The 25793-nt window shown below is 39.7% G+C and overlaps 1 protein-coding gene across 3 annotated transcripts in view; it reads right to left on the minus strand.

The window, feature by feature from the left end:
• septin12 (septin 12) overlaps positions 1-25793 on the minus strand; it is a 117269-nt gene that overhangs the window by 40690 nt on the left and 50786 nt on the right. Inside the window, exon 1 of one of the 3 annotated variants that reach the window (XM_033644105.2) lies at positions 15444-15527. The exons of 1 other annotated variant lie outside the window; for it this stretch is intronic. In XM_033644105.2, coding sequence (XP_033499996.1) covers positions 15444-15480 — 37 coding nt within the window. In that variant the 5' untranslated portion in view covers positions 15481-15527. Of the gene's footprint in view, positions 1-7929; positions 8127-15443; positions 15528-25793 lie in introns of those variants that run through there. One more of the 3 variants, XM_033644106.2, reaches the window with a different exon arrangement.

The following is a 25793-nucleotide window of genomic DNA, read 5'->3' on the forward strand; positions in this document are numbered from 1 at the left end:
CACACACACACACACATCTGTTTTTTTTTTGTTTGTTTTTTACATCAGTAAAGTTCACACTCCACTAAAGCGTGTTTTACTATTAAATATAATATGAATAAAGCGCTGATGGAAAAATATTTCTTGATTAATGAGACAGGCAGGGAGGGTCGAACAAAAAGACATAATGTGTTGCATTATGGGAAATGTAGGATTTAGAGCTTGACTTCTAGGAACTAAAAGCCAAACTATCTCGGCATCTACAACATATATTTTTACCATTATATTATTAACATGTCGCCTATAAATCACCAGACTTTAAGAAGGTGCAATGCTGAATCACCCCTTTACATGGACATGTATCACAAACATTGAGACAAACGTGGAGAACATTTTGGAGGACAGAGCTGTTTAGATGAATACCTTGATGAATTCTTAAACTGGTCTGGATCATCATCACTTAATTTCATTAATTTTCCGTAACTGCTGTTGGGGGTTGTGGGGGGCTGGGAGCCTAACCCAGCTGACACTAGGCGAGACGCGGGGGGACAGAACACCAGACTATCGGAAGGCTGACACATAGAGACAGACAAGCATTCACGCTCACATTCACTCCTACGGGCAATTTAGAGTCACCAGTTAACCTGTATGTATTTGCACTGTGAGAGGAAAACAGAGTACCTGGAGGAAACCATCCCTGACACAGGAAGAGCATGCAAACTTCACAAAGAAGGGCTCCCACGAAAAAAAAAACAAAAAAAAAAAAAACATACCCATATGGTTAATTTGCTAGTAACTAACACTGATCTGTAACTGCCCAGTCAGTAGAAGAAAATGTTGCCATTATACATTTCTGCAAACTACAAATGAGTTACATTTGCATGTTTCATATGTATAATGTTTTTAAGGAGACATGGTAGGCCTACATGAGCAAACTTGTTATCCGGAGGTGGAAGGGATGGTGGATGTGCCTGGTGGAGGGAATGGTGGATGGCTTGACTCCTAGGTGAGACATCTGTCAAGCTGTTTTGAGAATATGGTTGTTTTGTAGTGACCTGTTCCTGTTTTTCCAGTGGGGATGCTGCCACAGTAAAAGGATATTTTTTTACTGAGTTGTCACTGCTTTTGCAGCGGGGACTGTGTCACCAAACTGGGGATTTAAACCAAAACATGATCTTTTCCTAACCATACCAAAGTGGGTTTTGTGCCTAGAGCTAACCATGTTATCCACATTGCTGTTGATATGTCAAGTTTAAACATATTTACTAAATAATAACGTACAAATGTAACATACCTGTGATTTGCAGAAATGTAAAATGCCTACATTTTCTGGTGATTGGTTTGAACTGTAAATATGTGGAGACACAAGCACAGAAAATAATGTAGAGAAAGAGACATGTTAAAAAGGCAAAGTAACCCATGGAGTTAGTGGTTACGAGAGATGCATGTGAAAAGCAAACAGTATGTCCAACCTCAGGAGAAAGACACTGTTAGAACACCAGGCAGCGTTTGCTCAGGGAGGCAAAAATACAAATGAAAGGCCAGAGAGAGAATAACAGATGGAGACTATCTGGCTTTTCTTTCTCATCCCAGACTGTTTTTACACTGGCACAAATACACACATATGGCAGTAATGCATTAATAAGTTACTGTAGGCTTTATCACGAACATGTAAAAGTTTGTAATATTGTGGGTAATGTCAAGAACCGTGTCAGAGAGTAAGTGAGAACACACACCACCATGTCCACCTCCTCCTCTAATGGATAAGCTGTTTTAAAATAATTCATCTTTGTCACACAAGGGGAATTTAGAAGAAGCCAAGCTGAATATTATCAAAATGTTATCAGGAGCAATTTTTATTTGTAGTTTTCCTTGTTCAAATAAAAAAATGATGTTTTTACACACAAAAGCCAAAAAAATCTGTCCATCTTGGATATGTCAATATGCTTTCTAAATAAAACTAGTATACAACACTGCTGAAAAAAAATGGCACTGAATTTTTAAAAAAAATATATGGTAGAATTTACATACAGTAATCCAAGTATGTAACATATATTTGTTAAGTAATTGATATTAAAGGAAAAATATACAGTGTCTGAAATGACAACTCAACAATTCAGTTTGGTACGCATTTTTTCTGTTTCCACTGTGGAAGGTTGTGGATGGTACCAATGGAACTGTTCCTTACAGTCCCCATTTTTGGTTACTCCTCTGTTGGGGTACCTAGCACACAGATACTACAAGGTGAAGCTAGAGACACTGCAGTCTGTTGACTGGTCAATATTGGATGGTCACTCTTGCTCAGGGCTGAGTTGTGGCTGGCTTTATGTGACCTCTGTTCAGAACGAGGAGAGTTTTACATATTAGTACACTGTAACTATAAAATGAAATGATGTTTTGCTGCCTCTCGCAGCAGCTGGAGTTGGATAAAAAATTATTTAATTCACTAGGCCGACTGCCGGCGACTTTTAAGGGGGGACGTTAATTTGTAATGTTTCTCAATGCATGAGTTGAAGATGTGGAACCATTAGCACGCCTTTAATTTCAGTATGACAACTTTGACCATTCAGTTAGTTTTTATTGTCTCTCTTGGATGACACAGACTTTTAGTAATGAGTGGATCATTAAGCATTTATGTATATAAATGTTGACCAGGTTATGTGAGCTGCACATATTCTAATCCTCACTTTGAGAAAAAAAAAGGCGTTCCTGTGGGCTCTGGCAAACACTAAACTCCTGAGCTTGCCTTAGAAGGACTAAATGCACAAACACACTATTTTTAAATATCCCATCAAGAGAGACTCTCACTGCACAGCCTGTTCTATTTTGTTCTCAATATGTCAGTGTGCATCCCCGTTCTGTGGACAATAAACAAGAGGCACACTTCCCTCTGTGTTACTGGTGATAAGGAAATACAGCAAGTGCTTGATGAAGCAGTGAGTGACAATAACCCCGCCCACAGTTAAGAGTACTGTTTGTGGTGGAAGCAGACCTGAGGTCTAAGTACCATGTTCTGAAGGTACCATAGCAAAAGTGTTTGGTGGAAATGGGGCTATAGGCTCTGCATAGACGTAAACCCTATGTAGACCACACCCTAGCCTGATGTGCAGCTGCACCTTCCCAGAAATATAACTGGACGTCGTGGCGACACAGACCTCCTGGTTTTTTTCCTGAGTGGAAACAAATATTATATTCGCTTTTATTTCACACATAAGAAACAATTCATTGTTAAGACAAAAAAGCCCCCACAAAATAACATTAAAATAACAAACTTTACTGCACTTCACAGAGAGTCAACACCACCAACTAGAATTTTGAAGGTGTCATTGCAGAGTGACCCAGACACAAATATAGATGCTTATGGGAACACAAGCTACTTCTGAAGGCTACTCCGTAGGCTCTGCATAGAGCCTTTGCACAACTATAAATCTATAAAAATGGGAGGTGGTTTCCAGAGACATTCAACCATCCGACAAGCACTTGATATGAAAATATAATACTAGTGCCTTAAGTCTTATTCCATGTTTTTCTTGCTATTTCTTCTAACACTTGCAGTAGCAATAATCCAATTTCCCCGGAGGGTGTCAACAACAATCAGTACATTTACATGTACAGTAATGTCGAGCTGAGGTTATAGCTTGACTAGGCCATTTTATAGAAGTACTGCCTTGTCCCAGTATATCAGCATGGGAGGGGAATTGATTTATGAACAAAGTATGTCCCATTCTGCCAAGGTAGGTGGCAATATGCCCCCTTTCAGCTTGTTAGTATTGGACCTTTTTCCAGGTGGCTTAGACCAAACAGACCAAACAATTGTCAAACAAGTTAACTACAGTTAGGTAGCAGCAAGCTGGTGCTAACACAACATGCACTGTGTCTCCTTTTCGGTCCAAAAATGCATGGCCCCAGATGAAGATTTCTCCATGTTGTTACTAGCTTCTTCTTCTGTTACGCATTTAATGATATTCAACTCCTAGGTCAAAGCCCGGGTGGAAACTGCGGAGCATGTGCAGAGCGCCTGGGCCAGTTTGGGTCTGATTGACTGTACACATGCGTGAATAATTCAACGCCCAATCTCATTATCTGGGTGTGTTATTCCAACTTTGAGAAATTCAATTTTGTACGATTTCAATTGGACTAACCTGTTAACATGTATTTTAAATGTCCAGTTTTAGTCTAACTAACACAATAAACTGATTTTCTCTAATGTCATTTAGACATACTGACTGATTGTGAATGAGAAGGCTGTTGCACTGATCCACACAGAACTGCACTGAAAACCAGCATACTACTACATGTAATATAACATGTTTTAACCTGTAGTCCTCAATGTTTCCCAAACACCATCCTGTGTGTATGTACTTGCCTAAACAATGTCATGACAAAGATCAGCTGATGACAAAGAAGCAGTTCACCAACAGTACCAAGCACTTACGGCCCCGCCCACTGTGTTCTTTAAAGGTGTTAATGCTCTCATGAATACCTCATGAATACGCCTGAACCTGGGGTTGGTTTAATAGAAGGGGGCAGGGGGAGGCAAACAGCCATCCCATGTTGAAACATTTGGGCTGAGAGAGTGATTGACCTCTTGAGACAATTGACAAAATGTTTGCATTTTCCAAATGGTGTGAAGACTCAGTGGTATGTCACCTATCATGACACCACACTGGGATCACATTAGCAGGCTGATTGGGTTTAATACTTTATTGGTTTAACAGTTTTTCCAGAAGAATCTTTTAATTGACTACAATGTTAATGCATTGCCCCGGTCAAGACAACCCTCAGATTCTGATAGAGAAACTATCCCTATTTAAAAGCATGATTGGATCCAAAGTAATGATAACACTACTGAGCATGAGCATGGGTGACACATTACATCCTGTCATTCTGTTCCTGTCTGAATGAATCTTTAGTCAGAATCCTTACCACAATGTGCCCTAGCTAAACTCACTCAGGTCTTGCCACTAACAGACCATGATAGCTTCGGTGTCTACTCTGCTCAAGATCCCTGGCCTTTTTAGTCATGCTCAGCTTAAAAGGTATGTTTGAATTCAACTATTTTGTACAACACATTGCCAAACAAGGCAGAAGTCGAGGGATGGGTGAGATGTGATGACCTGTACAAATAAAGATATGGTACATACTTTCTTACAGTCTCCCCTCAGTCTCACCTTTTCAGAGAAAATTTAACCTCTGCTTATCAAGAAGCGCATGTCTGACAAATTGTCTTCCAAAAAGTTTTAAAAAACTGTCACCCGACACGTTGTTGGTGTGATGTGCACTCAGAACAGGGGTTTAAGATGCTTTTAGACACGTTGAAAAGCACTTTGTTAAAAAGCAGACTGAAGCCTTTAGTCAGACTCTCTACCATGACATGCCCAAGCCAAGCCCAGCTCCCTCAAGCCTTGTCAATGACAGACCATGATAGCCACGCCAAGTGAGTTTCCCCAGGGCTTTTAAGTCCCACTCAACATGACCTGACACTCAGCCTGAACTTACCACACATGATGAGTCATGATTAACAGCAGTATGTGACAAGTTCAAAGGAGGTAGAGCATTTAACAAAAAACAAAGAGTTAGAGTTTGGAGTGAGAAAAAAGTCTGAAGTAGACAAATTTAGTTCTGAGCTGGCAGAAGCTCACACCAATAAATTTTGAGGTGAACCTGCTAAGGTATGAAGCATGAATCTACATATCCACACATATTTAGTGGCACAGCTTACGCTGCGTTCACACAGATACAAAGTAGCAGGGAGTCTCTGACCTCTCAAAAATCTGTAAGCTCTGTGTGTGAGTTGTGTTCAGCATGTAATTTACACATGCCTCATTTCTACTGCATGGTTCCACTTGACTCTCAGCTGATTGCCACAGCAAAGGCCCATAAAACTGCTGTATCATCATCTTCAACATGAAACTCGCTGAATCATTGGCTACAAAACAGAGGAACGTGTGCACCTCGTCAATTGCACAGTAGTGTCCATAGTGTATAGTGTAGTGTATGGCATGCAAATTTGCATTTCCTTGGATAGCAAAGGCATGACCCATCTACTCTACCTCTGATTGGCAAGTGCTCGTTGGCCTTGTTGATTGGGTTGGTTTGGTTTAGGCAGGAGGAGCGTGACTGGTTAGGGTTAGAGTAAGAATGTCTGGGTAAGCCACTCAGAAACAGAATAAGGTAGAGCTGGGCAGGTCATGTTTTTGCAATCCTAGGAAACGCCAATTACTGCATAGTTTTGCGAGCAGCCTTTTTTAAAATCTGGGTAGAGAGAATAAAGAAATTGCAGTGGATATTGACAGCACCATGGCTATTTCAAAATGGCAGGTTTGTGTCCTGTCTTACCCATGTGACGATTCTAATGACAGTTCTCTTCGGACAGCCAGGCTTGGTTAACCCCTCAGCTCACTTGGAACCTTGACCATGATGGAACCAAAAAAGGTACCAGGTACTATCCACAACTTTTGTTCATGTAAAACCAGGAAAAAAAACAAGTCATGCTCAGTGGAGGTGGGCTGTACCATGCAATACCACCATTACTCTGTTCAGACTGAACTGCTGTTTTGTAACGTAGCCACCACACCAAATGTGACAAAATAGCTCATTTCCAGTTGTATAGTTTGTTTCTTGAGTGCAGAATAGTTGTATTTGTGGCCTGTTTTTAACATGGTGTGCGTTGCTGAAACTGTTTAAATACGTTACATTTCTGTGGCAGTCAAAACAAGCAGGTTTAGCCCTCACCCAATTGTAGTTCGCATTGCGTCAGAGGACATTAACATGAAGCTGAGTTTCTCTCATCTTTACCCTGTAGTGCCACTGGATGCCTTTAAAATCTCTGTAGCTCAGTGGATGCTGGTTCCCGTTCCAGCTTTTGACTCTGTATGAGTGAAGTCCCCCACTTCATCTAAACAAGAACAGGGATTCACTTATATAAAAACAATGAACAGCACAACTTCTGAATCGAACTACAACAATCTAAATTTACTCCTGGCACAATGTTTATGTCCTCAATCAACACAGTTGACAGTTGACAGGACACAGTCAGAGATAAAAATAAAATCATCTTCATGATCAATGAAGAATTTTGGCTGATAATCATATGTATAATCAAACATATAACATGCACAGAATCACTGTCTTGTATGAAGTCACTGTTCAGACTTTTGCATCTTTTTGTACAGTGACATCTCTCAGGGTGCAACTCCTTTGACCCAAACAAAGATTGCCACCACTTTTTAAATAACATTCTTATAATCTTTGGGCTTGGGGGAAAGGTATCAAGTATTTTCAAGTCAAAAGGCTTACATAGTCATGAGCCATTGGTGTTAAAGTCCAAGTAAAGTTGCAAGGTTTTTTTTTTTTTATTTTGTCAAGTTGAGTCTAAAGTCAAATTTATGACTTGCGTCTGACTTGAACCCAAGTCTGTTACTAGTTAATATATGAGGAAAGTGTGCATGTGAAATAAAAAAAACAAACAAATAAATGACAGTAGTTAAGCTTGGTAGATAGTATAACAATGCATAAATGAGTAAAAAATCCTGAATATGTAACACATAAATACTGATCATCATTTAGTATACTGCTGTACGGTTCAGTGAGTGGTAAATGGAAATGGAAGTTAAGGGAAGCATTTAGTTGAAAATGTGCGTGGTATTCAAACAAACACTACAGCGCTCAGTTTGTACATGTGTTTTAAAACTTTAACAAAGCAGAAGTTACTGAACTTCTTAGGTCTTGCAGGCCACACTGCACTTTAGTTTCAAGCAACATCACTGACGCTTATGATCTGTTTGATTCAGCAGTTAGTAAGAGGCCAGCCGAGGCCTAAAAACCCTCCCACCCCCATCCTGACCGCCAAAGTGGACCAGTCCTGTCAGCTTTCATTGTTAGCCCAGGACACTGAGTATACCCCACTGATATCCACGGGGGATGAAAGACACACAAAAAAAATCCTACCTTCTCTCATTCACCAAAGCCAGATGTGTGACTCCCTGGTTGGCGGTGAAGAACTCTTAGAAAAGACTAGGATGGAGGAACTGTCTCTGCTTTCTAAACTCCTCTTCCTGCAAAGTTAGTCCGCCTCAGTAGTGATGGTCCTGCACTTTCTCTGTCACAATCCTTTTCCCTCTCTTACTGCCTCTCTCCCTCTCCCTCTCTTTGGTTCTCCCCGATGTCAGGAGGAGTGTGGGGAGTGAAGAAAGGGTGAGAGACAGGAGGAGAGAGAGAGAGAGAGGGGCTGTTGGTGGCTAAAAGCAGCTCCAGGATCCATTCACATGCAAATGGACCAAGAAGCTTCCACTAATCCCTGAGAGGAGAAGGACTACGCCTCCCCACTCCCCCCTACTCCTCCTCATCCTCCTCCTCCCCCTCCCCCGTCAAAATCATTTATCCAGCCGAGGCTGAGTTGTCAGTCGGTGTGGGATGGCGGTGCAGGGCACTTCCAAGTGGCTCTGTAACTGCCCGATAAAACCAATTAGCTGAATTCAACTGCGATTTCTTAAAGAGACATCATTAGACTGCCTCCCACAAGTTCACTCTTCCTGCCTTCTAATTTAATCACCTTCTTCTCTCTTTTTATCTCCACCTTTTTCAAGCTCTAAATTTTCCCTTTCAACATTTTCGGTTTTGGTTTAAGTACTGAAATCTTTAAACAGTGTCATCTTATTGTCAGTCTATTGAGAAAAAAGCTGCTAAGTTCATCTGAGGCAAGTTCAGCTATTACTCAACACTCACAGCCCTGGGCTTCGCCTCTCAGGCAATATACAGACAGTCCTATCCATCTGATGTTGGGACAGTATGGAGCCTGAGAAGAAGACCTGCAGACCAGAGTTGCCAAGTCTGCTTATTATAAGCAACGTTTGGCATTTTATTTTGTAAATTTTCATACAAATATTGGTAGTTACGGGCTGCATTTCTTGTAGTAGTCTTGTAGTGTAGTTGCTTATTTGACTTGCTTCTTATATGCCTCCTGTCTCTCTACTCTATACCTGTCTAGTTTGTATTGTTGCAGGAGGATCCATCCACAACCCCGTTCCCTCTGCCCCTCCCTTTCCCCCATACACACAGCAAAAAATATTTTTTTTTAAATTAAAATCAATTGGAGTTTCTATAACTGCTTTGCTAATAATTGTGATGTACGTGCACATCTTCAACATGCCAGCAATTATAAATACATTCATTGAGATAGCCAGTTAAAGGCCCAGTATGTGTACGTCTTTAATCACTGTTTGTTTAAAAGGCCATCAATAAATCTTTGTTTTGCCTTCACTGATTTGTTGTATGCAACTTCTTTACTTTCATTTTTATTGATTCATTTATTCATTCCTCATTTTTTGTTGGCCAGTTATTTTTGCTCAACCTCTTTGGAGTTCAAAAGAAAAAAATAACATTGCATGTTACGGCATTTTTTAAATGGTTCCTTATAAAATGCTAAATAAATTCATATATATATAAATTGTTCAAGTGATGTGACCTCTCTCTCTGTGAGAGGGCCCATAGAGGGGGTGGGCCCTACAACTATATGTTAGGCAGAAAACGGGCCCTTGTTAATAATTTAGTTTGCCACCTCAAAAATATGTCTATCAAATATGAGGTATAAAAACTATTTCTGCAGAATGCACAACAAAATGGAAATTATCAGCTGTCAATGACGGTGCATATAACAAGTCTGCAGCAGGTAAATGCCCCCTAGGATAAAAAGACAACATGAGGAAATATGGTATTTTAGCCAGAAGACATAAATGTAATAATATAGGTGTAGCCAAATATCCTTTACTCTTACCCTTTCTCTATCACAGCGCTGCAGTCTGTTTTATGTGTTTGGTTAGGACCATCAGTCCTAACTTCACTTGATCGTATCAGCTGTCATAAAACAAGTCCAGATTTAAAAATGCAATTAAATTACCAGAATTAATACCAGCATTACCTAAAACATGTTACAGAGCTTTTGGCAAACACCTCTTAAACTCTGGAAGGTTGGTAGCCTAATATGATTTTATGATGATGTTGGCCTTCAGATTCTTCAGGGAAACATGCTGTTATAATTATCCAACGTGCCTCATAGTTTTGTCAGTGGTAAGCGGTGGTGTGAACAGTGTCACAAGTGCCACTGAACTGAGACAGACATTTTGGTCAGGTCAGGTGACAGGTATTCTGCATCAATAAAGAGAAAACTAGATTTGGTTTTTGTGCAGTGCTCACACACTGCTGCTGTGTGGTTTCAGGTGTGAGGTTGGGGTTACTTTAATCTCGCTGCACAGCAACAACAGCACAGTCTCTGCAAGCTTTATTCAATCTATCTGTAATTCCATTAATACATTTTCTTGAATATTACCTTGAAATTTTCAATTTGAATATGTCTTATCAAGAAGTAAATGTATTATCTTAAATATGAAAAAAGTTTTATTATCCTCAGCTTATGGACATGCACCTAAACCACATAAATTTCTGTTTTCCCACTTGAAAAAGTCCTAAACAGAGAAATGTGTCACATTACACCAGTGTTGGGGGTACCACTTTACAAAGTAATGCACTGTTGTGTATTGTAATCACATTACATTATCTGGCTACATCCTTAGTCGGTAACGCAGCAATGTCACGTGTTACTGTTCCAAATTCTGTAACCATATTATAATTACTTATCAAACAATTGTGTCCTCACTAGTGTTACATAAGTTCCTCAATTATCTGCATAATGGACAGGTGGGAAAAAGTCATCAAACATATCAACATCAGCGTCATTGCCTTGTGCGCCTGTAGGGAGGCTCTTCAGCCTGAACAGTCTATGCTGACTGTGAGGAAGAACAAGTTGTCTGACAAACAATTTTGGGATCTCTTCAAGCCAAAACACACCAGCGGAAAACGCAGCGCATCAAAACATATGCCAGCATTATTTTAAATGTGCAACCCCACACTGGCAGTGACTAAACACATGTTGGGGCTCCTAGACGCACCACCAGCACTTAACGCCATTTTCCTTTTTGCAACCTTGCCTCCCCCAAAATGAAATGCACTTTCCCCCAAATCGCTCTCTGTTTGTATATACCAGCTCCCGTAGCAGCTCTTCTTCTCTGCTTCTATGGCAGCTTGACTCTTCTCCTCACCCTTGATGTATAAAGAGAACTCTGCAACTGTTGCTGTGTCTCATGTGTGACAAAAAATGGATGACAAGAAACTCATTGATGAGGTTGAGAAATATCCTGAGCTCAACAACCCACAATCCCGTCATTATAAACATAATGGGCAAACAGATATTGCCTGGCGAGTCATAGCTCTGGAGATCAGCTCTTCAGGTGAGAAATTAACTTTAGTTATAGGCCATCTACACAGGATTTTAAGCTTATGCAGAGTGGAGGAAGCACAGAGCTTTCAGTAAAAGTAGTAATAACTTTGCGTGATCATCTGTTGACACGCCATGCCACGACAGCACTGGTGTGTTTTGAGCTTTCCTCATGAGATATAGTGCTCCTATAGTAATAAAAATGACAAAATAAGCTGGATTAATAAACCACACATCTATGGTTTTGTGAGCAACTGACTCGAGTAAGTTTGTTTGACTTGTTAAATACAGTCCATATACCATTTAAAGACGTTTTTTACCTTTAAGTCTGTCATCATCTAATGGTGTTAGGGAGGCTAGTCTCTTATAAAGAGACTATTAATATATTATCTAGGCAATTAATATTTGTACTTGTCTGTGTTAGGAAGGTCAACCTCTTTTATATTGTTAAAATTTTGATATATTATTTTAAGGCAGTTACAGCTGACTGCAGTGATGTCTCAATTTTCTATTGAGCCATGTGGCGGAGTAACAGCAAAAGTAATGTAACAGGAAGTGTAATGAATTAATTTCTGCTTCACTTTGTTGAAATTAAACAATAATGTGTACATTACCTTTTTTTAAGTAACAACCCCACCGCTGCTTTACACACAGGAAGAGACAGAAATGTGACAAAGTGACATGTCGGGGAAGAAAAATGAGGAAGCGTGACTGTATTATGGAAATTATTTCTGTGATTTTCCCCACAGATGCTCACTTTCACATTCATCAAACTGTTTTCAAGTCGGGTGCACAACTTGGTGTTACAAGCGGAAGCTTCTTATCTGATTTCCAAACAGTCTGGTGAACTGTAAAACAGTGCCATACACTACAGTATGATGCTACTGAAGACAAATGTTTCCCTATTATTCACCCACATTAAAATGATGTAATATCAGTTAACTGATTCATATTTCCAGCGAATTTTGACACTCCCCTGCAACAAACTGCTCTGCCACATCTCATCTGTTTCCTCAGAATTAGGTGTTAAATTGACTGCAGATTCTCATTTTCAACATAATAGAGGATCATAATGGTATGCATGTACCATCATGCACTGTTACTGTACTCTTACATGAGAAGCAACATAGTGTTACGTAGGTAAGGTGCTTTTAAAAGTGCCAAACTCTTAATGACTTCTAAGTGCCCATAAAGACATGAATCATATTAGCCTTTTACTTAACACTTCAGGTTACTATCTACAGCTCATACCCATCCAGAGCTGACACTGGTATTCAGAACACATCTGACAAACAGTAACTGCATGAACATGGGCAGCAGCATATCCTTTATCTTTATTGCTTCATTAGAACTAAACACAGCTCAAATATTTTCTTAATGGGATTAATACAAGAAAAGGTGGGATATAAAATATATGCACTCTTTCACACAGCATTTTATCCTTTCAGGCTGGTCTTACCTCCAGGGCGTAAAATACACTGCTTTATCATCTGTGTGAGACGCACCGGGCCTTCAACCAACTCCAATGAAAACCCATCCACATCATTATTAGATACTCAGACAGACCAGTGTATAAAGAGCATGCAGGTCCACAATTGGTGTGTGGGAGGGTAGACGGATAGGTCCAATAAGTGCAGGACTTTGACCAAGAAGACCAGTGTTTGAGACCAACACACAACATCAGGTGTAGTGTTTGTGTGCCACTCTGAAAGCTGCATATTTGTTAGCAGCATCCACAGTCTGTTCCTAACCATAATCAAGTAGTTTTGTGGCCTCAACCTAACTGCCAAGCCCTTCTGCTTCAAGATATGACAGAAAAAGGCTGCCCCTGGCATCATGATATGGGCCTTTTCCACTGTCACTGAGTCAAGCCATGCCACATTTATTTGTGTTTCCATAATCAGTTGAAGCCTAGTTTATATTACACGATTTTCCTCGCGATTTCGACGTCGCAAAGGATCTTGAGAGCCACCTTGGGTCAGAGATGAGTCAGCAGGTAGTCTGCCACAACGAGTCCTCATGTGTGAACAAGTCGCCCCCTCGTCTGCGACTGGGACTGGATATCTGGCATGCTAGAAAACTGGAGAAGGCTGACATGCTCATGCTCATGACTGTCAAAAAAGGGGCAAGAGTAACGCCTGGGTAGGGAGTATTATGTGTAGGAATGAGATTACAATGAGCCTTTGGTAAATTAGAGAAACATTTTCTGCAAGGTGACAGTCAGTATGTTTATATGCACAGTTAAGTAGAGGCACAATTATAGCTCTAAAGTTAGCTTGGGAGGCTCAGGACTACTGTAGCTATCACTAGTGATGTTTTTTAGAGGAAAAGGCACCAAGCCACAGACGTATGACGCACATTTTAGTTGATGAAATGTTATAAAAAAAAAAATTAATCAGTATATAGGCTATGCATGCATAGTTGAAGAATGTAAGAAACACTTTTAGCCTACAACAATGAATGAATATTTAAATGTTTTGAAAAAATGGATATTAATTTCCATATAATTTTCTGTCAAAGCCACAGGGGGCCACTGGAGAGGGGCTAAAGAGCTACATGCAGCGCTGGAGATGCAGGTTGCCTACCCCTGGACTAACACAATAAACTGTCTTTCTTAAATGTCATGTTAATGTAGTGTGTGTTAAGTGTAGTTTATTGTAGTTATTGTGCAACGTCTTTTGGTGACAAGCAGCTTTTACTGTAATCAAGACTATTATAATTGTGCAATAAAGAGTTTGTTAGGAAACAGAGAAGATTTCACTGTTGCATGTTCTTGTCTTGTCACACACAAGTTAAATGAGCTGATAAAACTCATGAACAGGAAACTCGGCTTTTGGTGAAAAACTCTGAGACACAAAGTGTCTCTGTCCAACGTGACTTAAGTATATTTCTGGAAGTTTTCTACATTTTGTTTTACTTATTCCCTTATTGTTAAAATTCCCATGTGCAGACCCTAGCCCTCAAATAACTGACTCTACTAACAAGTACTGTGTGTGAATCTGAAGCCTGATATATGATATTCCTCTGTGTCATAGTGTTCTGTTCTTATCCAGAACTATTTAAAACACATCAATGAGCCACACTGTTGCACTGACATGTTTGTTTTGACTCAGTCCTCCATTCACCACCCTGCCACTGGAAATACTTATGAGAGCAGCAAATGGTGTTTTTGTTTTACTTTTCTTAATCTATTTTATTATTTCTATTATATCTTCCTCATTTTATTTCTAATGTACAACTGTTTGTTTACATAAGTACTGTCTAACTATCAGCTTGTCAGTCATCTGTAAAGAACATTAAATTGCCCTGTATGAAAGGTGCCATACAAATAAAGTTTGACTGACTGACTGAAACACATATTAATCCACCACTAAAGCACTATTTCCTCCTGTTTAAGTAACGTTTGAGAAAATCTACAGTGCCCACTTTCAGCCAGTCACTGAGCTTTTTTTTAAAAAAAAAATTTAAATCTATATTTGTATAATATATATATATGTATATATGCTTCAGTTGAAACCAATGGGCTTAGAGCTGAACACAGCACAGAGAACTAAGTGGTTTGCATCATTTCATTGGATTTGTTGATTACAAAAAAAACAAAAAACTATCAATGCATTGCAGCATAATTCTGTTAAAGTGATACAGCGTAGTGTCACACTACTACACACCAGGAAGTATAACAGTTACAACTTACCCCAAACACTTTCTGCACGCATTTGAATGGACAGTTTGTGGTGATAATTTTGAATGGTGATGATAATTATAGACAGCTGTTCATTCAACACCAGACATCAAACCCTATGTAATCAACTACGCCGTAAAAAAACAAACACAAATCAACCCAGCACTACAATTTAGCCACTATGAATATGTTAATATTATCTTTATTATAAAATTAATTAGCCTTATTTCTAATAACCATGTGATTTCTGTTTGCACCATAGTTAAAATGTTACTATTATACTCTGCTCCCTGGGCTAAGATACTAACACACTCACAGCTGACAAGCATGCAAACTAGTTTTCACATGTTCAGATCTGAAGTGCCAATCCTGAAACACTTTTACCGCAGAACAACAGAGTACATGAAAAGACAGCGGCTGATATAACACACAGAGTACCTGTTTAAAGGTCAAACAATTGGTAAAGCTGTTTAAAGGGCCTGAAACAGGAAGCAGAGAGCTGTTCTTTACCTGGTGTGGAGACACAGCAGTCAGCAGTGACACACATATACAACTGGGCAGGATGTCATATCACTGCCTGTGTGTGTGTGTGTGTGTGTGTGGAGGGGTGTGGCACTGTGTGTGTGTCAGAGGATGATGCATTTCCTGGCCTGTGGGGGAAACTGTTTCCTGGTTAGATCTTCTGCTTGCTGTTTAACTGAACAATAACATACTGTTTGATGACAACAATGTTATGTATATATTACAATGTATCCTTGTACCTATTGTGCCACTGCTTTCATGCAGGAGCTGTGAACAACAACCTTGTGAGGTAAAATTTAAATTAAAGTACAAAAAAACAACCTTATAAAGACCATACATGAATATGTTAGCTAACAGTTGCCTATTTACACAACCAGCAGACACAGAGCAATATTAGCATTTATTTGGAGTTGATGAAGTCTTCATTTGAAGCTCCTTTTACTAAAATAAATACAAAGGTGGCAAAAGAAGGGACTTCATAGCAGGAAAACGAGTTGATCAAAGTAAAATTTGCAGGCGGTCAAATCAAAACAAAAAGCTGAAAGAGCCTAGTTGGGGGAAACAGCAGAGTTGGTGATAATTTTCTGTGGGTCTGTCAAGACGGACAACACCTTTTACACTACACATGAAGGAGAAGGAAAACACAAAAGTGATATCACTTGAGGCAATTATTGGTTAGGTCTGAAAACTATTGCCTGGTGGCAGTATGCCACAGCAAATCAGTCAAGCTGCAGTTGCCATTTACTCCCATGTCTGTCCACAGTCATAGTTAGCTATGACATAACAATGCTTTAAATATGGATTTATGATTTTATGATTTATACAATCAGCACAGCTTCAAGGTGGGCATCCAAGGTTAGTGTCAAATGTCTCCCCTTCTGTTCCTGAGATGTGACATTGAGAAATGGCCAGAAAAGTGTCTTTGCATAACATTGTGATGTCACAATGAATCTGGCCATTGACATTTTGGGTATCAAATGTCATCAACTGATTATTTTATCCTTTAAAATGTGTATTAAATTTCCTCATAAAAAGAGTGATTTCTTGAGTTATGGAGAAAAACATGTTTTTTGTGGGGTCACAGTGGCCTTTGACCTTTGACCACCAAATTTGAATCACTTCATCCTTGAGTCCAAGTGGATGTTTGTGTCAAATTTGAGGAAGTTCCCTCAAGGGTTCTTGAGATAACGTATTCACAGGAATATGATGGACGCAAGGTCACAGTGACCTTTGACCACCAAGATCTAATCAGTTAATTGTTGAGTGCAGGTGTACCATTTGTGCCAAATTTGAAGAAATTCTTTTGAGGCATTCTTGAGACATTGTGTTCACAAAAAAATTGATGAGTCAGGTCACAATGACCTTGACCTTTGACCACCAAGTTATAATCAGTTCATTGTTGAGTTCAAGTGGACATTTGTGCCAAATGTGAAAAAAATCCCTCAAGGCTTTCTTAAGATACCAATTTGATTGTCTAATTCTATGTACTAATGCCTCATTAAAGCTTCTGCTCAACTTCAGAAGACCTTTTTTTCCACAGAACAATGGTTGCTGACTTTGTCCTCTTACATTGGAAAGATTTCATAATGGCTTGTGTGGCCTAGAGGACTGATTATAGCAACCAAAAACTATCACTGTAAATATGGGCACAGGTGTACTGAGAAAAGATTACATTAAAAATTCCAGGTTAGGGTTATTTTCTATCATTGACTTGTCAATAAATGGATGGTGTCTCAGTTATCTCTCTCCCTGTCGCTTTTCTATCACCGTGTTTCCTCTGCTGCAGTGATGAATGTAAACACATGTCCACGTTCAGCCTGCTGTTCCGTTATCTTCCCATAAATGACACAGATCTGAGTGAGGGACCTTGCCTAGTGAACACTGAGAGGTGACAGCATTCCTACATCGCCCACATTATACGATTCCCAGACACTTGACATTCCCATCCCACTCCTTCATCCCACACTACAGAAACACAGCTGCCAAATGACCGTCCCGTGTGACCACAGAACATTCCAATATCTACTCAATATTATGTGTGAAAATGCCCAGACATAGATACAGTAGACATTAGATACATATAAAAGACCTTGTACCACATTGTACTGCAAAACCTCATCTTACACTTAAACCTTTTCACACGATGTTCAACCAACCACCTAGTGGCTGCCACTACTCAGAGGAGGGCCAATAATAATAATATATTTTTTAATAATGGGGGCCAACTGCCATTGTGAGTTTAATTTAGGTAACTGTAATGAATGATTCAACTAGTACATACAGTCAGGTCCATAATTATTTGGACAATGATACAGTTGTCATCATTTTGGCTCTGTACACCACCACAATGGGTTTTAAATGAAACAATGAATACCTGCTTAAAGTGCAGACTCTCAGCTTTCATTTAAGGCTTTTTTCAAAAATGTAGTATGAACCGTGTAGGAATTACAACCATTTCTTCACACAGTCCCCCGACTTTAAGGGCTCATAAGTATTTGGACAAACTAACATAATCATCAATTAAACAGTCAGTTTTAATACTTGGTTGCAAATCCTTTACAGTCAATGACTGCCTCAAGTGTTGGACACATAGGCATCACCAGATGCTGGGTTTCTTCCCTGGTGATGCTCTGCCAGCCCTTTACTGTAGCCGTCTGCACTTCCTGCTTGTGTTTTGGGTGTTTTGCTCTCAGTTTTGGCTTCAGCAAGAGAAACGCATGCTCAGTTGGATTCAGGTCAGATGATATGACTTGGCCATTGCAGAACATTCCACTTCTTTGCCTTAAAAATGTCTCTGGTTGCTTTTGCAGTATGCTTCAGGTCATTGTCCATCTGCACTGTGAAGCATCGTCCAATGAGTTTTGAAGCATTTAGTTGAATCTGAGCAGATAATGGTGCCCCAAACACTTCAGCTTTCATCCTGCTGCTCTTGTCAGCAAGACAAGACTTCACTAGAATAAATACAGAGGGTTTATCACAAGATGCAAACCATTGGTTAGCCTTAAAAATGGAAGGCCAGATTAGAGTTTGTCAAAAACCATCAAAAAAGCCTGTACAGTTGTGGAACAGCATACTATGGACAGATAAAACAAAGATCAACTACCAGAATGATGGGAAGACAAGAGAAGGAAGAAGGGAAGGAACTGCTCATGATCCAAAGCACACCACCTCATCAGTGAAGCATGGTGGAGGTACTGTTATGTCATGGCCATGTATGGCTGCCAGTGGAACTGGTTCTCTTGTATTTATTGATGATGTGACTGCTGACAAGAGCAGCAGGATGAAAGCTCAAGTGTTTGGGGCACCATTTTCTCATTTCACCATTGTGGTGGTGTACAGAGCCAAAATGACGACAACTGTATCATTGTCCAAATAATTATGGACCTGACTGTAAATATATATTTGCTTTGCTGCACCAAGTCACATCATGTATGTTTGTGTGAATTCTTAATTTTCATGTACTCGACTAGTCAGAATTCTCAATGAAGGTCTTACAAGAGGAGTAGATTTCAGTTAGCAAGTGCTAACTGATACAGTGCAATAAGCCAAATCCCAGACAGTTACATGGAAAGTTTTACATTTATAATAATTGCAAAACATGCCCAAAAACATCACAATAAATATGAAATATTACATATCTGGGTTCCTGATGCCCGCGGCCCCCCGCCCCAGCTTGCTACAATTTAGTTGTAAGTAGCAATTAGCGAGTTGTATGATGTCACGTGAATCCCAAAACACACCGTATCGTTATCATGTCAAAACGACAAAAGCTCTATGGTGCCCAATAGGCTACCACTACTCTACTGAGATATGATGTATGTGGAGAGAAAGAACATGAAATCGGCAGGAGGGGAGCTAGTTACCTCTAAGCAACTGGTGGCTGCTACGAACAGCTCACGGAGGTTGCATTGATTTACATTGTGACGTGTTCAAGCTCTATTCAGTAAAAAATAGTATTGGGCAAAGGAAAATTAGAATGTTCTCATGATGTGTTCGATGTAATCTTGTAAAATGTAGCTTTTCGCAAGAAACGTGAATAAATACAGCTGTTTGAAGGAGTAATTTGTTGATATTTTCACAGCACTATAAAATAGATATTAGAGAGGGAATAATGATGTATCATATATTCAAAATTTGTGCACCCCTAGTTCAATTATCTCTCTCTCTCTCTCTCTCTCTCTCTCTCACTCTCTTTTCTTTTTTAAAATGAGTCTGGAAGCCGTCAGCAAAGCCTAACTTTATCTTAACTTTATCTAACGTTATCAAAGAAAGAGAAATGTCCTCTTTCTTCCTTGTAATGTTTTTGTCTTCCATCATGGCAGGGTTGTAAAGTGTTGCGTTTCCCCAAAAGTCGATTCTGGTTCAACTTTCTTGCTGCGGCGCCCACCCTCGCAGCCAACGCAGTTAGAGTACCCACCCGGACGGGACGCTCTAACACTAAAGCGAGCACGCCCGCAAGGAGGCAGGGATCATTTCACTGGCCAACAATAAACCTGGCGTTCTATTGGTTTGGGGATTTTGACAGGGTTGTTACACAAAAAAATACAAATTAATAATTCATCTGATAACAGAATTTTGTACAACAATCAACTTTTACTGAAAAACTGATCAATGCTAATATAATATCAATTAATATCAAATTATCGCACAGTCCTAACACTCACACACACACACACACACACACACACACACACACATACAGGTCTGCTGACACTCACACAGGGGTTAGTAGAGGAATCTGGAGTTTGTGCCTCCTTGCACGTGTCAGCATGGAAACATAAACAGGCTCATACTACTGATTCCCTCACTCTTTTTTCTGTTCTCTCCATCTGTCCATCCATGCAGTTTTCCAGCCTTTCTGCTGTGTACGCATCGTTAATGAGTGAAGTGATTGCTTTAATGAACATCTACATCTACAACATCTACACTGATCTGTCAGGATCTGTCAGACATATTGTATGCTCTGCTGAGACTAAAATCAAGGATTACAGCAGTCATTATTTTATTATTGTAGCTGGCAGGTGTGTGGGGCATATTTAAGTGCCCAGCTGTAGAGCTACTGCTTTCCATGATGATGGTGAGCTCCAAAAGGATTCAGTGCTTCCCCCAAGTGGTGAAAAAGTGCACACACACACACACACACACACACACACATGCAAGGAGAGAAACATCAGAGATTGTTGCAGAGATATACTGTGGTGAATGAGCAGTGCAGAGTGTGGGCTATTAATCTAAACTATGTGAGAAACTCTGTGAAGCAAAACTAAACTACCTCACAGATAAACAACAAGAACAACAGCAGATAGGATCAGAATCTCCTACAGGAATGTTTTCCTCAGCCTGCTCACTTCTCCCCCTAAATGTTTTTCCTATATTAACTCTAAATAAGAAGATGTGTTTGTCTTCTTTAAAGCAACACATCGTATTTATGACAATACACATGTGAAGGACATGCATGAGCCCTTGCTAATGTACTGTGTTGAAAACACAAATATCTTATTGAAAGGACACTGATACAAGGTCATACTCAACATTACGGTGATGTTAGTCAGTCTATCCATGTAACACGATGGCCCGCTGAAAGATATCCTTATAACACTGGTGCTTTAGTTGACTTTCTGACCTTTCCTCTAACACCTTTTAGGTTAAGACCTGCACAAGTCTGAGTGCTGCCCCTCACAGTGTTAGCCTTTGACAGCAACTTTAGATTTAGTCTTAGTCTTGACATAGTCACAATTTAGACATATTTATTCTTCACAGTTTTAGTCTAGTTTTTGTCTATGAAAATTCAAAACATCTTTAAACTTTTAGTCATTATGTTTTCTACATGTTTTTTTTTGTTAATCTTTTAGACATAGTGGTCACTGCAGGGGATTAAAAGCCATTTCTTGTATATGCATGGGTATGATGCTATAGTTGCATGTCAGCCACTACAGTGGACCCCAGTGTGTCTTGCCATACACAACTGCCCAGGTGTTGTAAGTGCAACACAACACAGAACATCAGAAATCTCCGAAAACCAAGATGGTCGACGGTATGCAAGAAATGTGCAGCTCAGAAATTCATCGCCAATCCTACTGTAAAAGGGGACCCTTGAATTTCCAAGTATTGTTTTTATGTTGGGAAAACTCCCTCACAGACAAATGAAAGGTCACAGGGGGGTGATTTTTTGCAGCAATAATAACAAATGGCTAAATGACAGGTGGACATTTTTGTCCACTTGAAGGGTCATGGATAGGATAAAAATGCATTACAGGTTCAAATAATGGATTTTCATGCTGAAAGTTGGGATTTTCAAATTTAACCCAAAATAACCCCCCCCTTGCCAAAAATCACCATTTGTTGGACACTACAAAAGCTTCTAGAAAATGGACATTTTTGTTCACTTGAAGGGTCATGGATGTAACTTTTTTGAAGGGTAACACAAGGTTATTAATCTGTCCACTAAACTGGACATCATGCAGCACTGGCTGTATTTTAACTACAATGAATACCACTACTGCAACCTTGTAATTCATCTGCAGCAACTTTTTGGGCTGTAAATAAATTAATACAAGTTATCAGAATGCAACTTGCAATTTTTGTGACAAAACAATATTTTGACAAGATTTTTGTGTATATGTAGAAAACGTTCATTGAAAAAAAAAATAGTTTATATATATAGTAACGACGTAAATAAGATCTAAAAGGCATGGCAATGTTTAGTTTACAATCATCTACGACATTCTGTCTTCCTTTATGTTTGCCTGCTAGCTGAAATTCTATTTGAATAGAGTTTGAATTTGATATGAACTCTGTACAGAAAATGCAGTCATTTTTGCTAGTGCTGCATGATTTGATAAAAATGTGCGATTGCGATTTGAGTGGATATCACGATTTGCGATTGCGATTACAATATAATAAATAAATGGTGTCATTAGTTTTCTTGCTTGATTCAGTGTTTCCTCTACATTATATCAGGGGGGCCCTGACCTGACAGAGTTATTGTTATGGACAGTGTGTAAATGACCATCAACAGACTGAGCACAGTCAAACCCGCTGCTTGCACAGCACGACACTGTACACACAGCGGAGCGAGCCTGTGTTGCGTTCAGGCGTTGTCACGTAAATGACAAATTCCAGCACGCCATAGCACAACACAGCAGCATGTCAAGTGGGCCGAACCCAAGCAAAGTTGCTCAGTTTTTCATTTGTTATTATATAGTTTGTTTTGGTGCCCGTGATTTCCCCGTGACACTTACAAATGATTGCGTAACTGTGCTTGGATGTTGTTTTATGAGGCTCTGGCAGCTTTCAGTTGTCTCTTTGTCTTTAACGTTACACGGCTCGGCTTTCTCTCGCATGCATGCGTCCTACTTTTCTCTGTGCTGTCTCAAGTGCTGATATAGATTGGTCGTGTTGCTGTGGGACGTGGCGACTTTAACTTTTAAACTTTTACACAGCATTTTTTTCGCCACCAACTCAGCCTGTTCATGGTCGTGCTCATGCTCTGCCAAAGCTTTTTTGCTAAAATTGCATGTAATAGAGTTGCGTTACTTCACTGTGGACAAAAGAAAGATTTATGGATGTACATCAGGCATTAGACTTTCAGTGCAAGTTTATTATTATATTATATGCCATATTGTCATTTTGTAAGTAGCACAAAGGGACAACAACTATAGTGTTTCATTATACAACACTGGATTGTAGAATAGTAAATAAATGAACTGTGTACATGCAGGAACAAGGTTCATTTATTTACCTATCTACAGTGTCAAGCACCTTGAAAATCAATGTATTCTGATAGCAGGTATATTTTACCCATTGGCAGCTTTAGTTATAAAGTGACCCCTGGTGGTTCTACTGTTGCCTACTAAAGAATATCAGCTGTTAAATGTTAAAGCAAAATGTGTTGAAATGCAAAAAGGACTCAAGGACAGCCTGTAACAGTGTGAGAGTTACGGATGCTATTTTCATCGTTCAGCCGATTACTTTAAAGATTTTAAGCCATTTTTCCCCCCAGCGAAAAAAAGCATTAGCCATACCAAATTTAACTACAGCTGTAAATGCACAGTGCTAACCTTGCTATCAGCTAGCAATAGTATTATCTTCACCCTCTCGGCCAAATATGGTCACTTGTGACTCCAAAAATCCAAGATAGCAATTGACTATGGTCTGCTCGTCCCTATCACTCTATCTTTAGTCACAAAACTAACAAATATGTGGACTTAGTATGTCATTTAAAAAAAACACAATCACACACAGCAATGACAAATGGCCATTTATAAAATGAAAGAGAAAATATTACTGCAGTGTTTTAGCTTCCTAGGAAGCAAACTAAACTCCTTGGAGCTCCAAGCGTGTCCACTTCCTGTCAACACAGTGGTTTTTGTGAAGCTCCATGGCCGGCTTCCTGGCTTTCCGCCACTCGTGCCTCCTGTCTGAACCCACAGTTCTTGCTCAGATGCATTTTCAGGTACTGACATGTGGCACCGATTGATATAATATGGATCAGTTCTTTGGTAGTATAGACCTTATCCAGTTAGTACTAGTGTTGTCATGGTACCAAAATTGGGACCCACGGTATGATACCAGTGAAAGTATCATGGTTCTGAGTAGTATCACGATACCACAGCAAAAATGAGGCAGATGTGCCTTTTGTCATTCATAAAAAGATAAATCACTTTTCTATAATACATCACTGATATTTCAATGGAATAAATTACTTATTGACTTATTCATACTTCAAAAACAGCATCAATAAGTGATTAACATAGGGGGGATCAAAATAAAATAAATAAATGAAATAAAAATCAACCAGCCACCCTCCTCCCCTGACAAGTAAAGAACAGTCCCTTCAGTGCGGTGAGGTTTGTGGACCGTAACCTGCCACAAAGAGAGAAATGTGAAAGGCTCGTTTCTCCTCTGACACGTCACATACCTGTGTGCTGCCACGGCTTGGCTGTTCAGGTACTTCTGGGCAGTCATGACACCAACGAAGAGGAAATTATTGGACCTGGAGCCGGGCTTCTCGGTCGTTGGTAAGCCGTTGTCTTGCGCGGCAGAGCACTATGGCCGCCGTATTTGACCGCCGTATTCCTGTCTGTGACCCCCCTTCAACCCACAACCGGCAGGATTCGCCTTTCGTTTCTGCTGCTGGTTGAAATCTGTACTCGCACAGCGTGCTGAATGATTTCTATTGCTCGCACAAAACTATTTTTAGTCGCAAATGCGAGTAAAATGCTCGCACTGTAGAACTCTGTGGTAAACAAATCACTGTAGCATATATAAACAAATCTAGCCTACAAGTAAAAATAAATAAATAATAACTTTCACTGCTTAAAGATACTGAATAGCTCAGCTAATATCTGAAATGTCACTGTGCCAGGTGGCCAGCGTGTGCCGTTATTGGACGGCGCATGGACACTCACCCTCTTGCGATTAGACTTTGAACTTATCCCACAGCAGTGGTACCGTAGTACTACGGTACTCCAACATTATGGTATCATATGTACCGTGGTGTTTTAGTACCGCGGTTTACCGTTGGTAGACTAGTTGGTACCCTACAAAGTACTGAGTTCGATACCCAACCCTAGTGTCCACACTCCCAACACCAACTCTCACCTGAATATACCAGGCTTCAGTATGTCCCTGTAGGAATTCATAGATGTACTTGTGATATATCTTGATATTGATATTTTCTGCTGTTACAAAAACATGTTTTGGCAAGTGCAATGACTAATGCAGGCATCACATTTCTCGTAATGAGCTACTTTGCAGCGCCACAGAAAAAACAATCCAGATTCTTTTCTGCTTTGCTCTTAGTCAGACTTTTTTTTGTGGCATTAAAACATTCACTTTCCACTCGTCTATGCAAGTATTCACACCAAATATGTGCAAGACTGAATGTCTAAGGTGCTCATTTGCAACCAAAGCCAACACATCAACAGTTTCTTAATAAAGGCATAGTTTAGCAACCACAGTCACATTATGTGAAGACTGAAGACAGGTCTGGCATTCTATTATACTGAACTCCCTGTCACAAGGAGGCTGAAGCGTATCACAGCATGCTCTGGGCTAACTGAAGGAAAACATTCACAAGTCCACAGCAGGATAAACCAAGTTACCAGAAACAAAGTGCACTGTGTGAAAATGTTGGCACAGTGGCTACAGTCAGAACTGCATGCCATGCAATCAAGAAAAACGTCATATTTATTCATTTCACAAATAAAAAAAACTGTCAGAACTAAAAAGAAGATTAATGGTCTTCCCACACATTCAGAAATTACTGTTCAAATACATGGCAAAAACAGTCCAAACCTATCAAAAAGCTGACTACAGCCACTGCCCTCCACAAGT

Source organism: Epinephelus lanceolatus, chromosome 18 (genome assembly GCF_041903045.1).
Source record: "Epinephelus lanceolatus isolate andai-2023 chromosome 18, ASM4190304v1, whole genome shotgun sequence".
Taxonomy (NCBI): Eukaryota; Metazoa; Chordata; class Actinopteri; order Perciformes; family Serranidae; genus Epinephelus; species Epinephelus lanceolatus.